At 50.0% G+C, this 21,854-nt stretch overlaps 9 protein-coding genes across 9 annotated transcripts; 4 read left to right on the forward strand and 5 right to left on the reverse strand.

Annotated features, from left to right (window-relative positions):
• Positions 1-305: 305 nt before the first annotated feature.
• Positions 306-1,914, forward strand: CI109_100272 (dTDP-4-dehydrorhamnose reductase; the record flags this gene model as incomplete). Its single annotated transcript, XM_065966746.1, has 10 exons — positions 306-333; positions 394-453; positions 537-644; positions 784-818; positions 884-904; positions 976-1,073; positions 1,163-1,294; positions 1,370-1,422; positions 1,483-1,584; positions 1,652-1,914. 10 exons carry the CDS (start codon positions 306-308, stop codon positions 1,912-1,914), a joined length of 900 nt encoding a protein of 299 aa, XP_065822818.1.
• A 117-nt stretch (positions 1,915-2,031) lies between these two features.
• On the reverse strand, positions 2,032-4,676 carry CI109_100273 (uncharacterized protein; the record flags this gene model as incomplete). The annotated part of the gene is made up of 9 exons (XM_032003063.1): positions 2,032-2,189; positions 2,273-2,474; positions 2,555-2,824; positions 2,884-3,538; positions 3,611-4,053; positions 4,104-4,160; positions 4,220-4,241; positions 4,300-4,368; positions 4,429-4,676. The coding sequence occupies 9 exons, from the start codon at positions 4,674-4,676 to the stop codon at positions 2,032-2,034; spliced, it is 2,124 nt and encodes a 707-aa protein (XP_031862870.1).
• Positions 4,677-5,020: 344 nt separating this feature from the next.
• Positions 5,021-8,086, forward strand: CI109_100274 (uncharacterized protein; the record flags this gene model as incomplete). Its single annotated transcript, XM_065966747.1, has 12 exons — positions 5,021-5,170; positions 5,247-5,450; positions 5,521-5,838; positions 5,903-6,103; positions 6,164-6,331; positions 6,397-6,507; positions 6,576-6,691; positions 6,766-7,024; positions 7,098-7,118; positions 7,172-7,270; positions 7,331-7,800; positions 7,879-8,086. 12 exons carry the CDS (start codon positions 5,021-5,023, stop codon positions 8,084-8,086), a joined length of 2,325 nt encoding a protein of 774 aa, XP_065822819.1.
• Positions 8,087-8,606: 520 nt separating this feature from the next.
• CI109_100275 (uncharacterized protein) lies at positions 8,607-10,538 on the reverse strand (the record flags this gene model as incomplete). The annotated part of the gene is made up of 4 exons (XM_032003061.1): positions 8,607-9,125; positions 9,183-10,115; positions 10,190-10,298; positions 10,417-10,538. The coding sequence occupies 4 exons, from the start codon at positions 10,536-10,538 to the stop codon at positions 8,607-8,609; spliced, it is 1,683 nt and encodes a 560-aa protein (XP_031862868.1).
• A 725-nt stretch (positions 10,539-11,263) lies between these two features.
• CI109_100276 (uncharacterized protein) lies at positions 11,264-12,378 on the forward strand (the record flags this gene model as incomplete). Its single annotated transcript, XM_032003060.1, has 5 exons — positions 11,264-11,365; positions 11,425-11,494; positions 11,556-11,814; positions 11,884-11,991; positions 12,048-12,378. 5 exons carry the CDS (start codon positions 11,264-11,266, stop codon positions 12,376-12,378), a joined length of 870 nt encoding a protein of 289 aa, XP_031862867.1.
• A 2,154-nt stretch (positions 12,379-14,532) lies between these two features.
• Positions 14,533-14,925, reverse strand: CI109_100277 (uncharacterized protein; the record flags this gene model as incomplete). Its single annotated transcript, XM_032003059.2, has 1 exon — positions 14,533-14,925. One exon carries the CDS (start codon positions 14,923-14,925, stop codon positions 14,533-14,535), a length of 393 nt encoding a protein of 130 aa, XP_031862866.2.
• Positions 14,926-15,896: 971 nt separating this feature from the next.
• CI109_100278 (uncharacterized protein) lies at positions 15,897-16,853 on the reverse strand (the record flags this gene model as incomplete). The annotated part of the gene is made up of 1 exon (XM_032003058.1): positions 15,897-16,853. One exon carries the CDS (start codon positions 16,851-16,853, stop codon positions 15,897-15,899), a length of 957 nt encoding a protein of 318 aa, XP_031862865.1.
• A 527-nt stretch (positions 16,854-17,380) lies between these two features.
• Positions 17,381-18,613, forward strand: CI109_100279 (D-tyrosyl-tRNA(Tyr) deacylase; the record flags this gene model as incomplete). Its single annotated transcript, XM_032003057.1, has 7 exons — positions 17,381-17,423; positions 17,498-17,560; positions 17,685-17,807; positions 17,882-17,943; positions 18,052-18,130; positions 18,202-18,245; positions 18,305-18,613. 7 exons carry the CDS (start codon positions 17,381-17,383, stop codon positions 18,611-18,613), a joined length of 723 nt encoding a protein of 240 aa, XP_031862864.1.
• Positions 18,614-18,866: 253 nt separating this feature from the next.
• Positions 18,867-21,092, reverse strand: CI109_100280 (uncharacterized protein; the record flags this gene model as incomplete). The annotated part of the gene is made up of 12 exons (XM_032003056.1): positions 18,867-19,097; positions 19,162-19,228; positions 19,291-19,417; positions 19,479-19,598; positions 19,660-19,728; positions 19,784-19,876; positions 19,934-20,173; positions 20,233-20,297; positions 20,351-20,446; positions 20,502-20,517; positions 20,575-20,846; positions 20,902-21,092. The coding sequence occupies 12 exons, from the start codon at positions 21,090-21,092 to the stop codon at positions 18,867-18,869; spliced, it is 1,587 nt and encodes a 528-aa protein (XP_031862863.1).
• Positions 21,093-21,854: the final 762 nt, after the last annotated feature.

The raw sequence follows: 21,854 nt of genomic DNA on the forward strand, positions 1-21,854 counted from the left end.
ACTACTGGATGGGATGTCTGTGTGGGTGTGTGAGTGGTGATGATGATGATGGACAGGGTATCATTATTACAGCATCGTCTTGTAACGTGAAGTGTCACTAACTCTCGCTCACTCGGCCAGGAACGAGGAATCAACAGCTACAATCGTGGGAAACTTGACCTCGTGGTCTTGACTTTGCCAGCTTACTCCCAACGGAATGGTAGTGCTGTAACTAAATCGAACGGCGACATTGAATTCGCTGTCATTCCACACTTTCTCCATTGCTCTAAGCACAACTTCTAAGTAATTACTGAGTACTCGTCACTATGTCACAAAAGACAGTTGTAGTCACAGGTTAGTTGATTGCCTACCATTACCTCTGTGAAGGAGACTGACGGCTAATGATCTCGCTAGGCGCAAGCGGTCTTCTCGGTCGGGCCGTTGCGGCACACTTCATCGAGCAGGGCGACAATGGTGAGTCGGACTAACCGATCCAGTACCTTGCGCATCAGAGCGCTCGAATCGATAGACGCTGAATAATTTTCCTCCTCGTTTAGTCATCAGCCTTGCGAATAGTCGAGCAGATAGGGATCCTCACTATACCAAGCTTGACTTGCTAGACAGAGAAGCCTTGGAGGGTTTCTTCTTGAATCACAAGGTCGATGGTGAGCCCCTCTCTGCCATCGCGATGTACGAGGCAAAAGTGCTTACAGGAATTGCGTCCTATCGATAGTCGTCGTTCACTGTAAGTCGACAGCTTTCGCGTTGAGAAGACAAGCCGCAGTAAGCTGACGCACCTTCCAGGTGCCGCTGAACGTCGACCCGATGTGGCCGAAGCTGTAAGCGTGATCAACTAGCGCATAGAATCAGATTGCAATACTGAGTATTTGTTTTCGTTCGATAGGATCCCGAGAAGGCAGCCAAGGTTAGCTGCTCGCAAGGATTCGTCTGTGGAGCAGAGCACAGCTGATAAAACAATTTCCTTCATGGTGATAGATCAACGCAGCTGTTCCTGCCCATCTTGCAGCTCTGGCCAACCAAGAGGGATTCACTCTGATTTACATTTCCACAGATTACGTCTTCAATGGTAAGAAGTGAGTCATCCCCAGCTTATCCTACAGCTCCGCGCGCCGTGACATCGTCATGACAAGGGTTGACAAGTTCCTTGGTTTGCTGCTTATAGCGCGCCCTACGAGGTCGACGCGACTCCGGACCCGTTGCAAATGTACGGTCGTCAGAAGCTCGATGGGGAGAAAGCGATCTTGGCAGAGAGGGAGAAGGGTGCCAAGGTTACGATCCTGCGTGTGCCGGTCTTGTGAGTATCTCATTCATTCAGCTGTGAAGTCGTCAGCTTTGTCTTAGCGATCATCAGCTGATATCGGTTTCAAAGATTTGGAAAGACGGAATACAATGCTGAGTCGGCTGTCAATGTCATTCGAGATGGTAAGCTCGAACACTCTGGCGGACATCTGAGATAGACGTGATAAGCTGATTTTCTATCAGTGGTCGAGGATCAGTCGGGTAAGACATACAAGATGGACGCATATCAAGTTCGATTCCCCACGAACGTCGAAGATGTTGCCAGGGTTCTGTATGACCTGTCTCGTGAGTGGCATTATGATAATGAAGTTTTGCAACAAAACTCTTTCTGATGCTTGCGTATGACTTGCAGATCTTGCCAAGCCTCTCCCATCAATCTTGCACTACACTTCCCCCGCACCGGCGCTTACAAAATACGACATGACCACCATCATCGCCTCTGTCCTCTCTCTTCCTATCGACCACGTCATCAGAGAGACTTCTCCCCCACCTAACGCGACGCCCCGCCCTGAGAACACCCAGTTGAGCACGAAGGCCTTGAAAGAGCTCGGCGTGGATGTTAGTGAAAAGCAAGCTTTCGCAGATTGGTGGAAGGAGTATGTCAAGGCGAAGTGAGACTGTCGATGTTGACTTCGCAAACAAGTGTAGTATAGAGATTAGATGCATGCATACCCAATCATACGATGCACAAGTACATGAAACAATAACTGCCGAACCAATAAAGAACAAAGATTACGCCTTTGAACGTCTCTTCTCTGTCAATTTCTTGCCTTTAGGCAATTTGATTTGACCATCCTCTTTTTGTTCCTCGCTCTTGGTAGCTTTGGCTTGTTGAGGTTTCGCACTGATCTTGATACCCTTTGTCTTGAGCAAGTGTTTTCGTTTAGTCTCTGCGAAAAATCAAGAATCTCATCAGTCATCCTGTCCCGATCATACTGGTGGACCGCAGGCAAACCACGTATCGAAGACTTACCCGCTATCAGACCCTCATCTTCTGCCGCATCGAATTTGGCAGGTGTGTCCTCCACGATCTCACCCTCATCATTGATCAACATCTGAGGAGCTTCTTCCTCCTCTGCAGCAGCTGCGGCGGCTGCCTTGGAGAGCTTCTTTCGCTTTTCAACCTTGAATTTGGCAACGTAGAAACCGTCCATGTTGTGTTTGTGTGGGTAGAACTGCGTCATCATCACAATAAGCACAAGAAAATGAATGTTAAGGAGTTGAGATGGACGGATAGTGATCAAACCACACTCACCCTTCTCGTCAAGTTCATACTAGGGTGGAAAGTCTTTCCCTCGAACGCTCGGAATCCTTCGACACCAAACTCCAAACCGGTCTCCACAAGCTTGACATTCGGTCTCTTTCTCAACGCGTAGTCAACAACTGACTCGTCCTCGTCGACAGTGACGGAACATGTAGAGTAGACGACGTAACCTCCGGTCGCGGAGTTGGGGTTGCAAGAGTCGATAGCACAGAGGATGAGTTGTTTTTGCAAATGAGCGAGGAGTTGGAAATCTCGTTCGGTCTGAAGATCGCGGAGTCAGCAAAGATATAAATTCAAGAAAGTGCACGCTCATGGCTCACCTTGTTCACCTTAACACTCGCGTCCTTGCTGATGACACCTGTACCACTACATGGCGCATCTAACAACACTCTGTCAAATCCACCAATAACTTTAGGGAACTCTCGGGCATCGTAGTTGCACACAATCACATTCTTACAACCCATTCGGTGAACGTTGGCGGTCAAACTCTTCGTTCTGGCCTTGTTCGAGTCGTTGGCGAAGATGTTTCCGGTGTTTTGTAACAACGCAGAGATGTAAGTGGTCTTTCCACCAGGGGCGGAAGCCATGTCAAGAACACGTTCGTTGGGTTGAGGAGCAAGAGCGATAACGGGAAGGAAAGAAGATGCCGCTTGGAGCATGTAGTGACCGGCGAGGTATTCGGGAGTAGCACCGATAGGGACGGGAGATTCGAAGACTTGAAGTCCGACCTTGGACCATTTCCCGATAGGCTCGAGAGTGACACCACGGTTGATCAAAGCCTGAGCGAGATCTCGTCGTCGAGTTCGTAGGGTGTTGGCTCGGATGGTGACAGGTCTAGGAGATTCGTTGGACTCGAAGAATGCAAGGGCTTCGTCGGCAGAGAAGAGCTTCATCAACTTTCCGACAAGGAAGGTGTTGTAGCCGAAATATGTCGCAATGTCATGTTGCAATTGGACCAAGTGATCTGATCGCGACCTGAGAGCGAGACACGGCGTGTTAGCAATGCTCCTCCGCCTTTGAGACGAGGCTTCTAACTGATGTACTCACTTGCCAGGAACACCCTTCGAAAGCTTGTCATCCTTACTTCCAAGAACGCCTACCAACCATCTCATCCTCTGCTCAACCTCTCTCAAACTGGTTCCATGCTCATGTTCCTCCTCATCACCACCATTGTCGACCGCTGGTAAGGTGAAAGTGTCCTCCAGATCGTCCTCGAGGTTGGTCTGGATGTCTCCATCCTCATCTTCGTCATCGCTGTCCTCTTGTGCATCTCCCATTTCAGCGTCCTCGTCCTCATTTGATGAAGCGAAAGCGGAATCGGCCGCATCCTCGTCATCCTCATCATCCTCATCGAGCATATCTTCGTCGGAGCCAACGGAGAACTCGTCATCCATACCAAGGTCATCGTCCTCATCGTCTTCAGGTGGAGCAGCGTCCAGGTCGAATGCGTGGATACCGGCAGGGGCAGCTTCGTCGTCGTCGTTGAGAGGCTAGGCACAGTGTCAGCATGTCATAGAGAGGGGTATAGCATAGAGCTCACCTCATCTTCCTCATCCTCAGAGTCTGAAAAGTCGAGCTGCTTGACAGTTCCTGGTCGCTGTGAAGGGGCAAGAGATCAGCAACATTATATATCAAAAAGGAAATGTTGTGACACACCTCAATCTCCTCATCGTCGGATCTGAGGCAGCGGTCATCGTCAGCTTCAGCCATGATTACCGTGACGAACTACTACTCACGAAGCAGCCTTCTTGCCCTTCTTCGCACTCTTGACCTTGACAGTCTCCTCCTCGTCCTCTGACAGTTCTCTATTTGACATGTATGTGTTAGTCAGTCATCTCCTTTATATTGGCTGTACTACCACTCACCCCTGTTGCAAAGCCTCATCTAAATCACTGTCATCCTCATCCACTTCGTCTACTTTCTTCCCTCTCCCTCCTACCGGTCTTCGATGAGCTGGTAATTTCGATGCCTTGTATTTACTCTTCTCATCCACGGCAGACGAAGGTGCTCTCTTCTTGCCCTTCTGTTGTCGTCGAGTGGGGGTAGTTCGTTCCGGGAGAGAACCGGGGATAGGTCGAGGTGCTCCTTGCTTGTTCTTAGCTCTTCGTCCCATTTTGTCTGTGTAGAGTGAATGTATACGTTAATTGCAGATATCGAGATGAATGGTAGATGTTGTAGCGGACCAGCCAAAATATGCGAGAGAGTGGAATGGAGGTGGACCTGTCAATCATCAACTTTTGCACAGAGCCTGATTTCGTCAAAATCCTGCTAATTTGCCAGAATCAGGTACACTGTTTGACCTCTACCACGGCGATACATTGCATCTCCGTGGACGGGTCTCAGCGAGCGTTCGTCTCGTAGCCTCATCCTCAGACAACCATTTCAACGCAAGTTGAATGCATAATAAACCTTGAGATCATACTTATACGCGTTTCATCCTTCCTTCACTGACGTACAATGGAAGACTCGCCCAATCCACCTCCAGTCGCCCAAATGGCCTCTCCGGCACTTCCTTCGGTGCTGGAGCCGGCCGAAACGCCAGGCGCTGGACCATCAACAACACCTGTTCCAGCACCTGCTCGAAGAGTATACACGAAGAAGACAAAGGTGAGCGATGGCTCTCCCGTTTAAAGTGAAAGTTCGTTTCGCTGATATCGCTTTCTGGGCGTTGTGTGCTCTGTAGAAAAAGACCGAAGGGATGATGGCATATACGACCGCTTTCGTCCCAATGGGAATCAACATCAAGATCCCTGCTGGAGACTATCTGACAAAAGAGCGAAACGTGGACGTTGCAAGACAATTGAGCTTGGCGAGAGCCAAACAAGAGAAAGCAGCTGCGGAGGAAGAGAAGCAACGTCTAACGGAGGAAGGGAAGGAAGTACCCGAGGTGAGTGAGCTGCGAATCAGGTGTCCTGATTGCCCAAATCCGAGCTGATCTATGTTTCCTCGTAATACAGCACAATCCCCTAGATTACACACTTATCATTCATCCCGGTTCCCGGAATCTCAGACTCGGTCGAGCATCCGATTTCTACCCAAAAGAAGTACCGAATTGCATAGCTCGACCTTCGAAAGCTCTAAATGGGAGTCGTTACGATCCGCCGGTACCTGGAAGTCGCGCAAAGAGAGTGGCTCGTGAACAGATTGAGAAGCGAGAAGCGAAGAGAAGACGGGCGGAAGGAGGTGAAGACGTTGAAATGAATGGCAATGGCAACAGCAATGGCAATGGACGCGTAGAGAACGATGATGACGATGATAGACCGTGGGTCGATCCGGTACGTTCGCCTAAATCTCTTCCGCTTCACCCCGCCGAGTTTTTGGAACTAACTAGCATGACAGGTCAACGAGAACATTGGTCATTTGCGGGAGTATCTTAGGAACAGATTGGTGCAAGAACGATTGGCGACAGATTGGAAGGAAGGGACGAGAGTCAAAGCTACCAATGCCAAAGTCAAGCCGGAAGCGTTGCCAGAACACAATGATCCCTATAGAATCGATTGGACTGAACCGGAGGGTAAACCCTTTTTCGTCGGTACAGAGGTCAGTTCACCCTTCAATGCATGTGCAGTAGATTGCTGATACTGACCCTCAACTGTACAGGCCTTGCGATTACCAGAGAGTGCGGGATACAAAGTCCGATATCCAATCTTGAACAGAAGTCTGAATCGCAGAGACTGGGCATCTTCCCAATCACTTCTTGACGACATCGCCACCATCCTCCAAGAATCACTACGCACAGAGCTGGGAATCCTCCCGAAGGAATACCCAGTGAGTTAGCCGTTTCACGCACTCGTACGCGGTATAGGAATCGAGCTGATCATTGGACTTGGCAGAAATACTCCGTCGTGTTCATCGTTCCCGATCATGGCGACAGAGTGTACGTGCAGGAGTTGACGGATCTCCTGCTGAGCGTGTTGGACTTCAAGGAGATTGCCGTCCACCAAGTAAGTCCGAGCTATTCCCGCGCGAATCCCTCAGTGCTGGACGTCGCTGATTTATGTGTTGATATCAGGAGTCATACTGTGCTATCTTTAGCGCTGGCATGTCGAGTGCTTGTGTCGTCGATGTCGGCGCAGAGCAAACGTCAGTGACATGCATCGACGATGGTCTCGTCATCGCAGATTCCAGGTAAGTCTCCAGCTGTGCATTCCGCGCAAACCACGCGCCGGTAATTGGCTGCTCGGAGCTAACCCTTGCCGCAGGATCAAGCTCAACTACGGTGGAGACGATGTCACCTCGGCCCTTGTCACTCTATTACAACGATCGAACTTCCCTTATCGCGAACTCGATCTGGCTAAGGCGCAAGAATGGTTGATGATGGATAATCTCAAGAACAAAATTTGTACGCTCGAAGAGCATCTCGTTGCGAATACACCTTGGGACTTTTACCTGCTCAAGACGGAGGGTTTGACGCAGAAATATGTGTTCAGGACGTATGATGAGAATATTCTGGCGCCGTTGGTACGTCCCCACAACCGTGACGTTTGTGCGATACCTGGTCATACAGCTGATCCCTATTTCCGTGTTCGGATAGATCTTCTTCGACACTCGTTTGGTGAGTTTAATTGTCCTGACTCGAACTTTGGGCTGATGAAGCTTGATCCTTAGATCGATTTCGAGGAAAAGAAGGGCAACGGTTCTTTCAGGTTCTGGAACACTTCCGACGACGACGTTTCTGACGAGATCACATCGTGGTATGATGAGCCGGTGAGTGTCAGCGGGCTTCAAGGCTCGAAAAGGAATTGATGATTATTGCCCGTATTTCAGACTGGTGCGATGAAAGCTTGCACTGTTCATCTACTGCCACCACCGGCTGCTCCTGTCGAAACTGTCACTGAAACGAATGGCGATACATCCGCTGCGATCGCGAACGGTGCTGCGGAAGTCAAAGGCGAAAACTCTGTCGAGACCAAACAACCCGAATCGACAGCGGCTCTGGCTCCTGGACCTGCTGCTGCTGTACCTTCCAACTCTCAAACATCAGCTACTGCCACTCCTGCACCGGAAACAACTCCTGCACCCGTCGCTCCTATTGTGACCATACCACCAAGAGCGGAGCCCGAGCTTTCTGCATATCAGATTATCACAGAAGCTGCCAAATCCCCACTAGACGCGGCAATCGCGGCTAGTATCGCAATGGTCGGCACGGAGAACAAGGTGAAGACAGCTGCCAATTCGATATTGTTGGTTGGGGGAAGTTCAGCTTTGAAAGGTCTAGGTGCTTTCGTGGCTGATCGGTGAGTTTGCTCTCCTTGTCCATCATCCCTTGAAGACCGAATTCGGGTACATGCTAATAATCTTACTGTCGCTTACAGACTCCCTCCTCTTCTACGACAAAAGGGATTCCCAATATCTGACGTCTCCATCGTGCCTCCTCCACGTAATCTGAACCCTCGGTTCGTGAGCTGGAAAGGCGCTTCAGTGATGTGCCATTTGGAAACATTGAGCGATATGTGGATCAGAAGAGATGAGTGGGAAGCTGTTGGACAGAGGGCGTTGAAAGATAGATGTTTGTTCTTTTAGCGCAGCGTAAGGGAGAAGTGCTTCAATCGTCATGACTTCGAGATTCGAGATTAGATTTGTAGACACATGAACGCATGAATCTCCAATCGCTGAACAAGCGACATTATGTCGTCCTGGACATTGCCCTCGTCCAATATAAACATGCTATAATCATTCATTCTTCACCCCTCGTCATTTACAAATGCTCGTCCTCTCGTCTTCTTCTCTTATATGCTAAACACAAACACCCCCCTTGCCATACCAGTTTCCAAACGAAATGAGGATTCGAAACCAAATATGAGAAAAGGGATAAAAAGGAGAAAGATGCTAATTTTGGGAATGGGTTTGATTCACTTCACTGACTGCTTCCACCTCCGCTTTTTGTATCTACAATTTTGGTTATACGATAATGAATTTTGATGTGCTACGTAAGAGAAAAATACCTACTGAATCTCAACTCGACCCTGAAAGATGACATTCAAACAGATTGTTTCCTCACAGAGAAAATCGTCTGAACTAAATCACCCTCCCGATCAATCACTTACTTGCTCGCGTTGTTGGCCTGAGCAGCAGCTCGGTCACCCTGGTTACCACCTTGAGCACCACCTCGTCCACCTCGTCCTCGACCACCTTGACCTCGCTGACCCTGACCTTGTCCTTGTCCACCGTTGGCCTGACCTTGAGGTCTGGGTGCTCGTTGTCCCTGTCCACCTTGGGCGGGGGCAGGGTTGGCAGCGGGAGCAGCGGTGCCGGTAGCAGGAGCACCGGTAGAGTCGGCTCGTCCACCCTTGGGTCTTCGCTCATCCTTCTCCTTCCTGGTCTCAAAGTTCAATCGACCCTCTCCGATCTTCACACCATCTTCACCACCCTGACTGGCAGGAAGAGAAGCGATGATAGCCTTTCGGGCAGACTCGACTCGGACAAACTCGACGAAAGCGCAAGCCTTGGACTTGACGATCTCGACCTTCTTGACCTCACCAAATCGAGCAGCAGCGTTTCGGAGATCGTTCTCAGACATGGTCTCGCCACCGTGTTGACTCTCAGCGGACCAGTTGGGGAGCTATAAGGATGTCTCATCATCAGTCCTGATCATTACTGTGACACTGTTATTACTCACCTTAACGAAGCAGTGAGGGGTCTGGACCCTGGTGGCGTTAGTGTAGAAGGGGTGTTGCTTGTCGGTGGAGGTCGACGCGGCAGGAGCGGCAGCGGCAGCAGGAGCAGCAGGAGCAGCGGGTTCCTCCTTCTTCTGAGGAAGAGGAGCGGCGGGGGTGCTGACAACGGGCTGGACGTTGGTTGCGGCGATGGAGCCCCACGTTCGGCCAGCGCTGGAAGCAGCGAGGGAAGCCCAGGTCTTGGGCTTGGGAGGAGCAGCAGGTGCAGCAGGAGCAGCAGCAGGAGCAGGAGCGGAAGTACCGTTGGCAGCGGGGGCGGAGGGAGCAGCAGCCTTGGGCGCAGCAGGAGCAGGAGAAGCGGCTTTAGGGGCGGCAGGGGCGGGAGTCTCCTCAGCAGGTGGGCTAGGGGCTGAAGTGATGGGTTCCTCCACAGCGAGAGAAGGCTCGGACGGTGAGATGTCCTTGTCGGGAACTGAAGCGACGACGGCCTCCACTCCGACGACCTCCTCGTTCACCTGCGCCGGAGCAGAGACGGGCTCAGGCTCGGCAGCAGGAGCAGAAGCGGGTTCCTGGGGAAGTTCCTCGGAAGCCTTGGGGGCTTCAACAGGCTCAGCCTGGGCGGGAGCAGCGGGGGCCTCGGGCTCAGTCGCCTGAGGTTGGGCCTGTTCCGCAGCTGCGGGCTCTTCCTCGACCTCCTCATCCTCGTCGACGTCCTCTTTCAAATATCGGAAGATGTCGTTGAGCACAAAGTAACCGTTCGGTTGCTCAGCAAGGAAGAAGGTTTGAGTGAATTTTCGCCATGGACCGTTGTTGTTGGACATTTCACCGATGACGAGGATGATGATACCACCGTTGGAAGATGATTGAGAGTCGATGGAGTGGATGTAGACTTTACATTGGTTGTAACCGATAGCAACGATCCGTTCGTGGATTTCCTGAAAAGGGGATTAGCATGAGGAAGTAGTGAAGGAGATACCTCTGTAGGGATAGAATCTGTTGCGGCACTCACCTGTTGACCGAGAGCGATCTGAGCCTCCTCTCCCTCCTCTCCGTGGATGAACGTTGATCGCTTGTTGTAGAAGCAGTGCAAGCGGTGAGGCTGTTTGTTCACGAAGTTGCTATAAGAGGGAAACAAAATCAGCACCGAGAATGGGAATGCAGCGACCGCAGGGTCGTCCGAAGATTGAAGCTGGTATGCTACAGATCCACTGCCTCAAGCTTGGAGACGCCACTCACTAGTATTGGGGAACGAATTGCCATCCGACATCATTAGGCTGAATTTTAGATGTCTGACCGGAGGTGACAGCAGGGGTGGAAGCGTCGGCATGACCGTTGGCTTGGTTTGCTGGAGATGTCATTTTGATATCTCTGCGGAAGGTAACTTGGATCAGCTCGACCGGACGCCAATGCTTCAAGGCGGAAACTAGACGTGAGCAGGGAGAGGAACAACTCACGAAAAAAAGTTGATTGATACGATAGGTTGTAAAGCGTTAAACGTCGAGCGTCTCAAGCGTTAATCTGACTGTGTGCGAAATGCGATTGCTGTTTGATCGTAAAGGTATATCCTGTGATGAATCTACTCTGATTGTATTTGCCCTTGTCGTTGTGGGTATTTGTTTGTGTGATGATATGCGAATGTAATTCCAGAGATGAGGTAGGTTGATGTCGAAGGAAGGTGTAACTGGAATCATCCATCAATCATCGCTCTCTATCATTCATTCAATCAATCACTCGGGTCCAAGTCTAGACTGTCCAATCTCGGCGATATAGAGATGACCATCCCCATACAAGACGGAAATATAAAAGTGGAGGTCATGTGGCACTCTCCACTCACCACCGTCATGAGCTCACGCGTCGTTCAACCAAGTGTCCACTCGAATGAAATGAAATCAACTACCTTCAGTATTGCAACTACTGATACTTGATCTTCTTCCATCTACCAACAAGCACCCGAACAAGCTGAGCTTCTAGACGAAATTCAGACAAGTGTGAACGAACAACACTTCACACCGCCGATCAAACCCCTGATCACTCACTCATCATTTCTTCAATATCATTGCCCAACGCCCTCCACCTCGTCAGCATGTCGCTCGATTTACAACAGTCGCTCTCCGAGTTGCAAGCCCTCTTTGACGCTCCCGGGGGTTCAAAGGACGAGGTCTCGAAGAGACTGACAAAGCTTAAGGTGGGTGATGACGTTGATATCACCCGATCTATCAGTCAGAGCTGATGCATACGTTACAGCTTGAGTTGGCCCAATCCGGATTGTATTTCGCTCCTCCCTCAGCCAACCAGCAAGATTTGGTTGCTGCTCGTAAGTCTATCCTCGTTTGCCTTGAACTGTCACAATGCCGATTCGCTTACTTTCACTCCAGGATCCATTCTTGAGCTCGGCGCGTTCCAATCTCTTCGACTTGGCAACCTGAAAGCCTACGCACAGTACAACTTTGCCCTTCAACCATTCTACAACAACCTTGAATCCGTCATCCCACCATCACCGAACCGACCCATTACTCTCGGTTTACATCTGCTCGGTCTCCTCAGCGAGGGATTATTGACAGAGTTTCATACGTTGTTGGAGACATTGAAGGTGGATCAGTTGAATGATGTTTTCGTCAGATTACCGGTGGATTTGTGAGTGAAAGCTTGGACGAGGAACAAGTTGCATGGGCTAGCGCTGATCGTCTTTGTTTACATCTGCAGGGAGAGATGGTTGATGGAGGGAGCTTATAACAAAGTCTACCGAGCTAGAGATCGAGTGCCGAGAGAAGAGTTTGGGTTCTTGTTAGAGAGATTGATGGGAACTGTCCGGTGAGTTAAACGATGGTTACTGGGCTACGTCTCATGCTGACTTACCATTCATGCAGTGGTCAAATCGCATCAACGATCGAAACATCCTACCCATCCCTTCCCTTGTCCAATGCCGCTGCTTTGCTGTTTTACAAATCCGGCGAGACATCCCAACTCATCGAATTTGCCACGCAAAGAGGATGGGCCCTGCAACCTACTTCTCAAACATTCACTTTCCCCCTCTCCACAAAACCCGATATCGCGCTTGCAGCCAAACAACCGTCAGAAGATTCGGCTACCGCGGCGTTGGATGCGTTGAAGGGAATGGGAGTGAGAAGAGGTGTTCCGATGGTGACGATGGTTGGACCGGCGCTCAAGCTGGCTCAGCAGTTGGAGACAATTGTGTAAGCTATCGAGTAAGAAGAGGAAGTAGATGATTGTAGATTATGCATGAACATCCATGTCAATCGCTCGCTCCACCTGCTCCAAGCATGGTCCTTCCTGAATCCGCTCGGCCTATATACCGTACACCACCCGCCAGGATTTATCTATCGCCTACACCGTCTATCTGAACGAATCCTTCGGAGTCAACTTCCTTCGCACTGATTATCGCTCGTCACCATGAACCCCTTCGCCTCCCAACTCGGTCGTTCGACTGGAGCCAAGACCCCGCACGAGAAATCGGTGCGGATGGTGGCGGTGTGATTGATATAAAGGCTTACGTATCGAAACATCAGATCATCTCCTCTCACCGTTCAAGGAATCCTTATTATGATGACAACTTACGTTCGCCGCGTATGGTCCGCAAGCCCCTATGATGACGTTCGAGCATTCTTTGGTGGTATTCAAAGAGGTCTTGCAACCGCATGCTCTCTTCCTCATCGATGGAGGGGTTTGAGGTCGAGGTATTCGTGCTGCCTGCGCTGGAACTGGATAGAGATCTTGTGACAGAGTAAGTCATGATGGACGTGTATGGTACGGTGCGAGAGAAGAATAATAGTTGTGCGTGTTATGGATGAGAAAGAAGAGGAGGGAAACATGAGTTGTGTTAGCGTTCACGAGCGATAGCATAATAACAACAGGTGTTATAGGACAAGGCCAAGGCCGTGATCAAGGTCCGGCAATACAGTATACTGTAACGCAGGGAATGACGGACAAAGGATGTGCAAAAGACATCCTTACAACCATTTTCGCGAAAATGTCTCAGTCAAACGGGAAGGAGACAAAGGTCATCATAGCAAAGCGCACAACCTAGAGCTCTGTCACACCAAGTAGGCAGTCTGAAGCCAATGTGTAGGTCGTCATAAGTGAGACACACGACTTTGGGTACACTGAATACGACTGCAGGTGCTCGAACGGAAAGTGCTCGTATCGGTATAGGCGGAAGAATGGACTTTCTCCATGACCGTGACGACCTGACTTGTAAAGACTTTTCTTTGTAACCTTTACTGCAAACGCTATCTACGACTCCCTACAAAGTAAACAACCGACTCTGCGCAATCACCCATTCCACTCGGTACAGCTTCTTTCCTACTGAGTCCCTGACACCTTCCTACCGCACTCGACATATATACATCACCTAGACCTACCGCCTTGCACCCCTTACTGATCGAGATCTGTCGGATCATTTTCTGAGACGCTGAATGTCACCTCATCGCCCTGTAGTACCTTGCTGCGTGTTGGATTCGCCGGTTGCCTTGAGCAAGCTTTCCAACCTTGAACTCACTCTGGTAGGAAGGGGTGGCCTATCCGTTCCAATCCCTTTATGTGGGGTATGCGAATCAGATCCAGGATGTCAGAACTTGACTTTCCCAATATCGATGTACGCATCATTCTGTACTTGTACTCACGGTTGTTCAGTTCGTTGACTGCGCAAATACTGTGACAATCGGCCATCTTCCTGTGGTGCTCCGTCGTCGTCTTATCTTTGAGCTCTCCGGTCTCTGTGACACTGACAGAGGTCGAGGATCCCGAGATCGAAGTATCAGAGGTACTGCTGGTAGTCCTACTGGTCCTGGAGTTGGGTTGGCGGTCAAAATAACTCATATTGGTTAGTGTCTTGTACAGTGGAAGGGATAACTAAAGTGCGTTTGTTGGGAAAGCAGAGGAACAAATCACAGATCGGGCTAGCGTTTTATCTTGAGATACAGGTACAGTAGCGCGACCACAACAGCCATTAGGCCAAGGTCATAATCAAGGTCCGATGATATTGCAAACTATCGCGCAAAATCATGCACAAAGGTTGTACAAAAGCCATCCTTACAACCCTCTTTGAGATAAGTGTTTCAGCACTACCAAAAGAAGACCTGGGTCATCAAAGGATAAGCCATGACGTACAGCTTTGGCCAAACTGGGCAGGCAGTCTGAGGAAAGTGAGGTAGTCGTCAAGAGAGCCCATAGGGGAATATGAGTTCACTATAGTAGGTGCGACAAACTACCCTTTCGTGCTGGTACTGTACAGTGAGGAGACGGTCCTTTCTTGTTCGCTATTAGTGACTACCTTGTCAGACTCATTGACTGCACGATTCATACACCTTTCATACAGAACTAAGAGCTCGCCTCCTACCAGGTGAAGAGCGTATCGGCATCATTCACTAACCAACTCGGCGCATCCGCATAATCCACAGAATCCACGTCCATCGGCTGAGGCTGATCGTCAATCATGTTGACATTGTCATTCCACAAATTCTCCGCATGCACATTTCCTCTTGTGTCTGCCCCGCTCGCCAGCCCCGAGAAGGCAGTCAACTGACTTGGAGCAATACCTCCAGCCATCGACGCTGACCCAGAGTCTGCTGCTGCTACTTGCCCTGGACGATTAGAGTCCGCACCGCGGGGATGACTACGAACGTTCACATTGACCACGCTCGACATAGCGCGATTCTGCCAATCTTCATGTTCCCGGTCCTGCTGCGCAAGCTGGGGGGGGCCTTGAGTCAACTCTGACATGTCCATTGCCTGAGTATGAAGATGACTTATTGACTGAGTAATGAGAGAATTGATCTCAGCGAGGGATGTAACTCTGGAAGAGGGTCCTCAAATTTCAAACTTGGTTTACGTCGTTGCCAAGCGGAGGGGTGAACGTAACCTGGCCATTTGGTCCGATCGAATTCGGGAAGAGTGCCGCCGAGTGACACTTTTGGTTTTCTGTGAGACCAGGCAGTTGCACTGGGAGATGTTTGGTTTCCGTTCTTGAGACCGTTGCTGTATTGGACGGAGGTATAGTCAGACGCAAGGGCAAGTTTCTGCTGAGCATCAAATGGTAGGTGAGCGAATGATAGGTGATTCCCATGTCCAGGCCGATGAGTCGGAAGTGTGGCTGACGGACGGGGCACGCCGCGATCGAGAGCATTGTGGTCGTTGAAGTTCGCGTAGCTGAAGCTGGGGGGAAAGATCGTTTCTGAACCACAGTCAGTACTTGGCAGTACCCTCGTGGGGAAGTTGGTAGAGTGGCGAGCGGAATCCAGGCACATGGAATTTTGCCCGTCTATCTCCATTGTGATCGAGGGCATGTCGGGAAGATGTGGCATCCAGAGTGCTGGTGATGAGAGACTTTGTCAATGAAATTTGAAGTGAGAGTCTATTGGTCAGACATGATCCACCAAAAATAGTCAGCAAAACAGTGCTGCGTAAGCAAGAATCAGTCGATGGCAATGAAGCGTCATACGTATATACTCCGCTCACGACGACGGGGCGAAAGAGAAAGGAGATTTTTTGCTAATGAGACACTACAACGAGCAGTTGGAGTACTCGACATGATGAGCGCATACCGTATATAGATGCGAAGTCGTTCATGAAAGGTGTGCCTCCTATTCGTTTCATCCCTGTAGTACATGTCTACCGAACGCACTACCACCTGCCACATCCACTACCACATCAACCCTAAATGGCTCGAGTGCACTAACAGTCATACTGACCCCATCATTTCACACACCATCTCTTCCTCTGTCCCGATGCTCTTCGCCACCAGGTAGCTCCTCCATTCTGGTCAGATGGCCGAGTCCGGAATCGTCAGCTGCAGAGATTGAGGCAGAAACTGCTGCTGCGTCTGGGTAAGGGGCTGAGCGGAGTACCGCCAATCCCTCCATCTTCAAGCGTTGATCGACGCGAGTCAATATCTCTTCGGATTTCTGATCTCGATGAGCGGCCTCCTGTATTCCTTGGACGTACTCTATCATGTCCATAGCTTGTGAATCAACATGACCCGGAGACTGAGTCTCGAACGATCTAATCACATTGATCGGTATCCTCGTGAGCAAATTCTGTTTTGATGCATAGGTGGCTTCGGGGATGGATCCTTGTGGCGAAGCATGGCCATGGCCAATTTCGGAGGTATCTGATGATCCTTGGGGAAATTGGAATTTTGGAAGAGGTTCTTCGAATTTCAATTTTGGTTTTCGTCGATGCCATGTGGATGATTGTTGATCGTCACTGACCGGAGGCAGAGCCGCGGAGACTTCTTTGTTGGCGAAAGAGTGTGGGGGATCGTGGGTAGAAACGTATTTTGGCCAATCGGTGCAATCGAATTTAGGAAGAGGTCCTTCAAGTCTCAAATTTGGGTTTCGTTCGGTCCACGGATGGACAGAGACCTTGACATCGTGGCGTGGACTATCCCCTTTGTGCATTGACAAGCTGTCAGTTGCAGAGGAGCTGTCTTGGTGGTCAACCGCACTCGCACTCGGGTAAGTGCCCCCTTCAGCCGAATAGGGAAGGGTAGCTGACGTTGCGCTGCGATCGTGGCCGACAATGTGAAGATTCTCAGCATGGGTAGAAGGAAGCGTATCTGTGTGAGTTGGGACATAAGTCGTATCGGATCCACCTCCAGTACTACTCATTTCACCAATGGGGTAAGTGCTCGAGTGGCGAACAGACGGATAGTCCATGGTGTTTTGAGCATCTGTTTCCATTTTGCTTGAACGCACGATTGGGGCAGGAAGCCTTCCGAGTATTGAAAGTCTATACTTCGAGATCTGGCTGGTGAGAGGTTTGAGTTGTAAATGTGTCGATAGAACATCACCCAACATGACCTTGACAGAACAGTGGGATACTGTATAGCCATCAAGCAGTCGATAATAGTGAAGCGTCATCGATGTTGCCTTCGCTCCGTCATAAGGAGGCAAAACACAAAGGAGGTTCTGGATCGTGGCATCATTCAACAAGCAGTTGGAGCACGCTATCTCGGGCGGCAGAATAACAGAACTGAACGATCAGCATAAGACTGTTCGCATAAAAGGATTTCAACACTCTCGTTTTACACCTGTAGATCGAGTGTGATGCCACCTGCCACATTTACCTGAAAGTCACAATCGTAATCTCGAAGACAGAAGTGGAGGTCGTTCAACTCGATAACAAGAACACAACTTCGGCTGACTTCAATCACCATACCCCACTTCACCTGCATGCGATAAGGATGAAAGCGGTCGTACAGCGTGTAGTGAATGCTTCAGTAGCCGGTGAGTCATCCTTGCTTTGTACCACCGCTTGTCTTAGCTGCAAAAAACACAGCAAGCCTGTTGACACCGCGCAGTTGATGGCGAGACGATATCGTCGATAGGAAGAGGGTTGCTAGTCCTCGTCGGTATTGATCGATGTGAGCATTTCCTCCATCTCGTCTATTCATCAAGCAAGGACTAATCATATCTCTATCTCTTACTCTTCGTCTCACTATCTCCTCCTATGCACACAACATATCTTGTTCCGCCCCGCCCCGCCAGACGACGAGCCAGCCGACGCTACGCAAATCATCAAGAAGATCCTAACTGCTCGTCTATTCGACGATGATCAAGGTGGAATGTGGAAGAAGAACGTGAAAGACATTGATGGAGAGGTATTATGTGGTGCGTAGCGGATGTTCCGAGTTATTACACTGGTTGGCTTGTGGCTGATCGGTTCAATGGTCTGTTTACGATAGTATCCCAGTTCACCCTGTTAGCAGGCTTCAAGGGTTCCAAACCCGATTTCCACGAATCAATGGTAAGTCTCCCGTTAAACTATACTTCGTTGGACCTCCCCACTCTACTCGGGCAGCGCAATATCAAGTGGGACGGACGTAAAGCTAAGCTAACGATCGATCGATCCCAGTCCACAATACCCGGTAAAGCGTATTACACCTCTTTCCTCGAAGAGATCCGAAAAGCCTACGATCCCACCAAGATAAAAGGTTCGTGTTGGATCCAGCTATACTCACCTTGATATTTGGGCTGAACTGACTGACTGTGTAATCATGCACAGATGGTCAATTTGGCGCAATGATGCAAGTCTCGCTCTGTAACGATGTGAGTGATCTCTGTCCCGTCACAGTGACCTGCAGATTGGACTGACAACAAACCCAAAGGGCCCCGTTACCATTCTCCTTTCGTCAAAAGATAAACCCAAATCAACTCCATCCTCTTCCACTACACCTTCTCTCGCCCCATCACGGAGTACAACCCCCGCGCTGCCCAAGACGAAGGGGAAAAAACCTCCTAAACCACTTGCCCCTTCCGACCCATCGGCGGACAGAACACATCCCTCACTGGCTTCGAAAACTCTAGTCGAGGAGTCGGGACCAGTCGAAGAATTAGCTGGGTTGACTCTTGAAGACAAGGGAGGCGAAGCGGAACCTCCGATGACAGGAAAGAGCAGTCAGGACGGTGGCTTGTAATCAGGACTACAAGCTACAGGAAAATGCGCACACATCAGATCTTGTCGCATACATCGAAGTGGCAAGCTTTCGGTGCAAAGCCACACGATATTAGAATATTACGATTCATTGTTTGACAATGGCACTGGATTGTCACTCGACGTTGGGTGATATATTATATAGAGAGGAGATGCATAATCATTATAATTGCTTGTTCTTTTCGACTTGATCTATTGTGTCGTGTGTCGTGTCACTTCTAATATCCCTCTGCCAGCTACAAAACACCCTCATCGATACCCTTATCCGCAATCCTCTTCCTGGCCGCCTCATGCTCCTCTTCAGGTGTACCCGGCTGCTTGTAGAACACCACGTACTGGATGGTAAGGACCGCGGTCCAAGCAAACTGGAACCAGTACGAACGTCGACCACTGAGTTTCCAGTCGAAAAGTCCTTCGCCTTGGAAAGAGGCTTGAACAGCCAAGGTGACGGCACCCCCAACTTGGGCCTATAGAGTAATGTCAGATGAGCCATGAGTCTCACCGGCATCTATAGCGTATGATTATACTCACCATAACTTGAGTCCAAGCGCCGGCAACACCGGCCATCTCCGGAGGACAGTACGTGATCAAGTTGATACTGTCAAGCCCGCCAAGTCAGCTGGTCTCCTTTGGTCCGTCAAGCAAGGGGATAAGACTCACGCAGATGCAAAGAAGGTAATGACGGCGCCTGCACTACCGATGACATAGGCGGGGAAGCAGAACCTCCAATAGTCCTTTCCGTGTCCTCCATCCGAGTAGACTTGTAACACTTCTGCAACCATGATCACTGCAATGCAGGGTCAGCTAAATGCTACTGGTCCGTCACCCAATTGAATTTAGTTACTCACTGACGCTTCCGATGGGAAGGGAGATTCTGGGTTTGTTAATGATTTGAGGAATGGCTTGGCTGAGACCTCCGACAATCAAGGCAGTGATTCCTTGTGGGAGCATGGCAGCAGCAACGTGAACTGTGATTTCAAGATGGCTGACATCAGTGAAAGATTCCCAGACTAGACAAGGTAGACGTACTTGGGCTCCAGTGAAAGACTTCCTGGAAATAAGTCGCATAGAGCAGTTGCGACGTAGCCCAGAACGGGACTTTGATCGGCTCTGTGTCAGCTGCTGACTGTACTTGATGTATCCATCCACTCACATGCAATACCGATGGCGAGAGTTGAAATGAGAATATTTGTGATCTGCCAGACAGAGCTTGGGAGGACAGCAGATTTGGCAGGAATCCGAGACTCTGCATCTCAAATTAGTTAAAGCCCCCTCTCGAGAGCCTGCGCTAGACCGCACTCACCCCAGAAGAAAAATCCAATGGCGAGAGGGAAACTGAGAACGAACGGAGCGATGAACGAAGCGGATCCCCATCCGTCGATAGGACCTTGAGTCAAAGCGAGGATGAAACAGATCAAAGATGCGACGATCAAAGCGACACCGACGATGTCGAGACGCTTCCATCTCGGTCCATCGCCTTTGGTCGAGTAGGTCGATCCAGTGTATGGGAGGAGGAAGAAGCAGACGACAGTGAATACCACACCTAGATGAGCGGGTTGATCAGCGCACAGAGCGGAATAAACAGAAGTTGAAGCTATTTACAGATAATGGCGATGACTCGGAAGAACCACTTGTAGTTGGCAAGCATGCAGACACCGGCGAGAACACTGCGTTACCGTTTAGTTGTGGACATGAGTCGACAAAGCGGTGCTCCACTTACAGACCGAGGACATTGCCGACTGCACCGGCAAGACCAAGAAGAGAGAGCTTCGCTTGCTGTTCTTCATGTTTCGGGAACATGTTGACGGTGAGGTGGCTGAAAGGACAAAGTGAGCTGATGTGTAGGGGGGCCGTTGACGGGAGAAACGTACTATGCAGACGGGATGGCTATAAACAAAGGCGGTTAGCACAGGCAGATGGCTGAGAAAAAGGAACTGAACTCACTCATGGAACCAGCGATTCCGCCCAAACCTCTCAGGATGAGGAAACCATACTTGTTTGAAGTCACGAAGGAAGTTACCAAACTGATAATACCAAGGATAAAGAAGCCTGCTTCGAAGACAATCTGAGCTGGGAACAGATCGGATAAACGACCAGCGAAGAGGAGGAAGGCGGCAAAACATAAGGAATAGGCGGTGATGATCCAAACGATCTGTGATGTATCGAGTTTGATATCGAATGAGATTTGTGCGACAGCGACAGCTACTCCAGAAACGCTGTTTACGAGAGGGCGGATAAGCGAAATCCCCTTATCACTTCGTGACTACTTACTTGCAGATATCGACAAACGTAGCGACTGAGAAGATGAATAAGAGGAAGTTCTTTCTCGCTTGACCGAGATGCGCGAGGGGACTTTCGCCATGTTCAGCGTCCGATAACCCTCCTTTCAATTGACGAGACTGATCAATGGTCTGGGCTTCTTTGTCTTCGGGTGTTCCCGTCAACGTTGCGTCGTCAGCCATGGTGGGAGTGTACTATGTTTCGAGTCAAAAGGTGACTGAGTGAGTGAGTGCTCGAGAATGCCTTGAGAGGATGTTGTGAGATGCGGAGGGTGTCAGGAAGGGACGTGTCACACCCGTCGCTTATATATGTGCGAATATATGTATGTCCGAGATCTATAGATCCCACTGTCGAACCATGTCTATTTTGACTTTTGACATCTTCCCACCAACCGAATCCACGGTCAAAGATCTGGACAATGACCGAGATAGCCGGTGCGGTACCGTTCCTATCTAACGGACATGCTACCCCTTGCCCGCTTTACCTCCCCTAGACAATTAGGGATATTTACCCGATTGAGCAATTTGAACGATACGGAGTCTTTATCACTGTCCGCGATCTTGCAAAGATCTCCGTCATTCCGGTCGTTGCCCGAGGTTAGATTACTCAATCAAAGGTACCCCCATGTTCGGGTACAGACCGATCGCGAGATCTTGCTTGACGCCCGAACATAAGTGTCGAGGATTTAACTTACAGACAGGCCGGATTGACTCGTCATTAGCTCACCGCCGAGCCGAGTGATCGATACTTTCTGGACGGAGATACAGTAGGTTTTCCCATGGACTTTGAAAGTGAACATATCGACGCGCGTCGCTATCAGATAGACTGCGGATAATGGTCACGTGCTACATCCACATCGAAATCCAACTCCATACAGCATATCCTCTTCGTGGGAATACTACGGCCAAACACCTTCTAAGCTTAGTTGAACTGATCCATGTCCC

Source organism: Kwoniella shandongensis, chromosome 1 (assembly GCF_008629635.2).
Source record: "Kwoniella shandongensis chromosome 1, complete sequence".
NCBI lineage: Eukaryota > Fungi > Basidiomycota > Tremellomycetes > Tremellales > Cryptococcaceae > Kwoniella > Kwoniella shandongensis.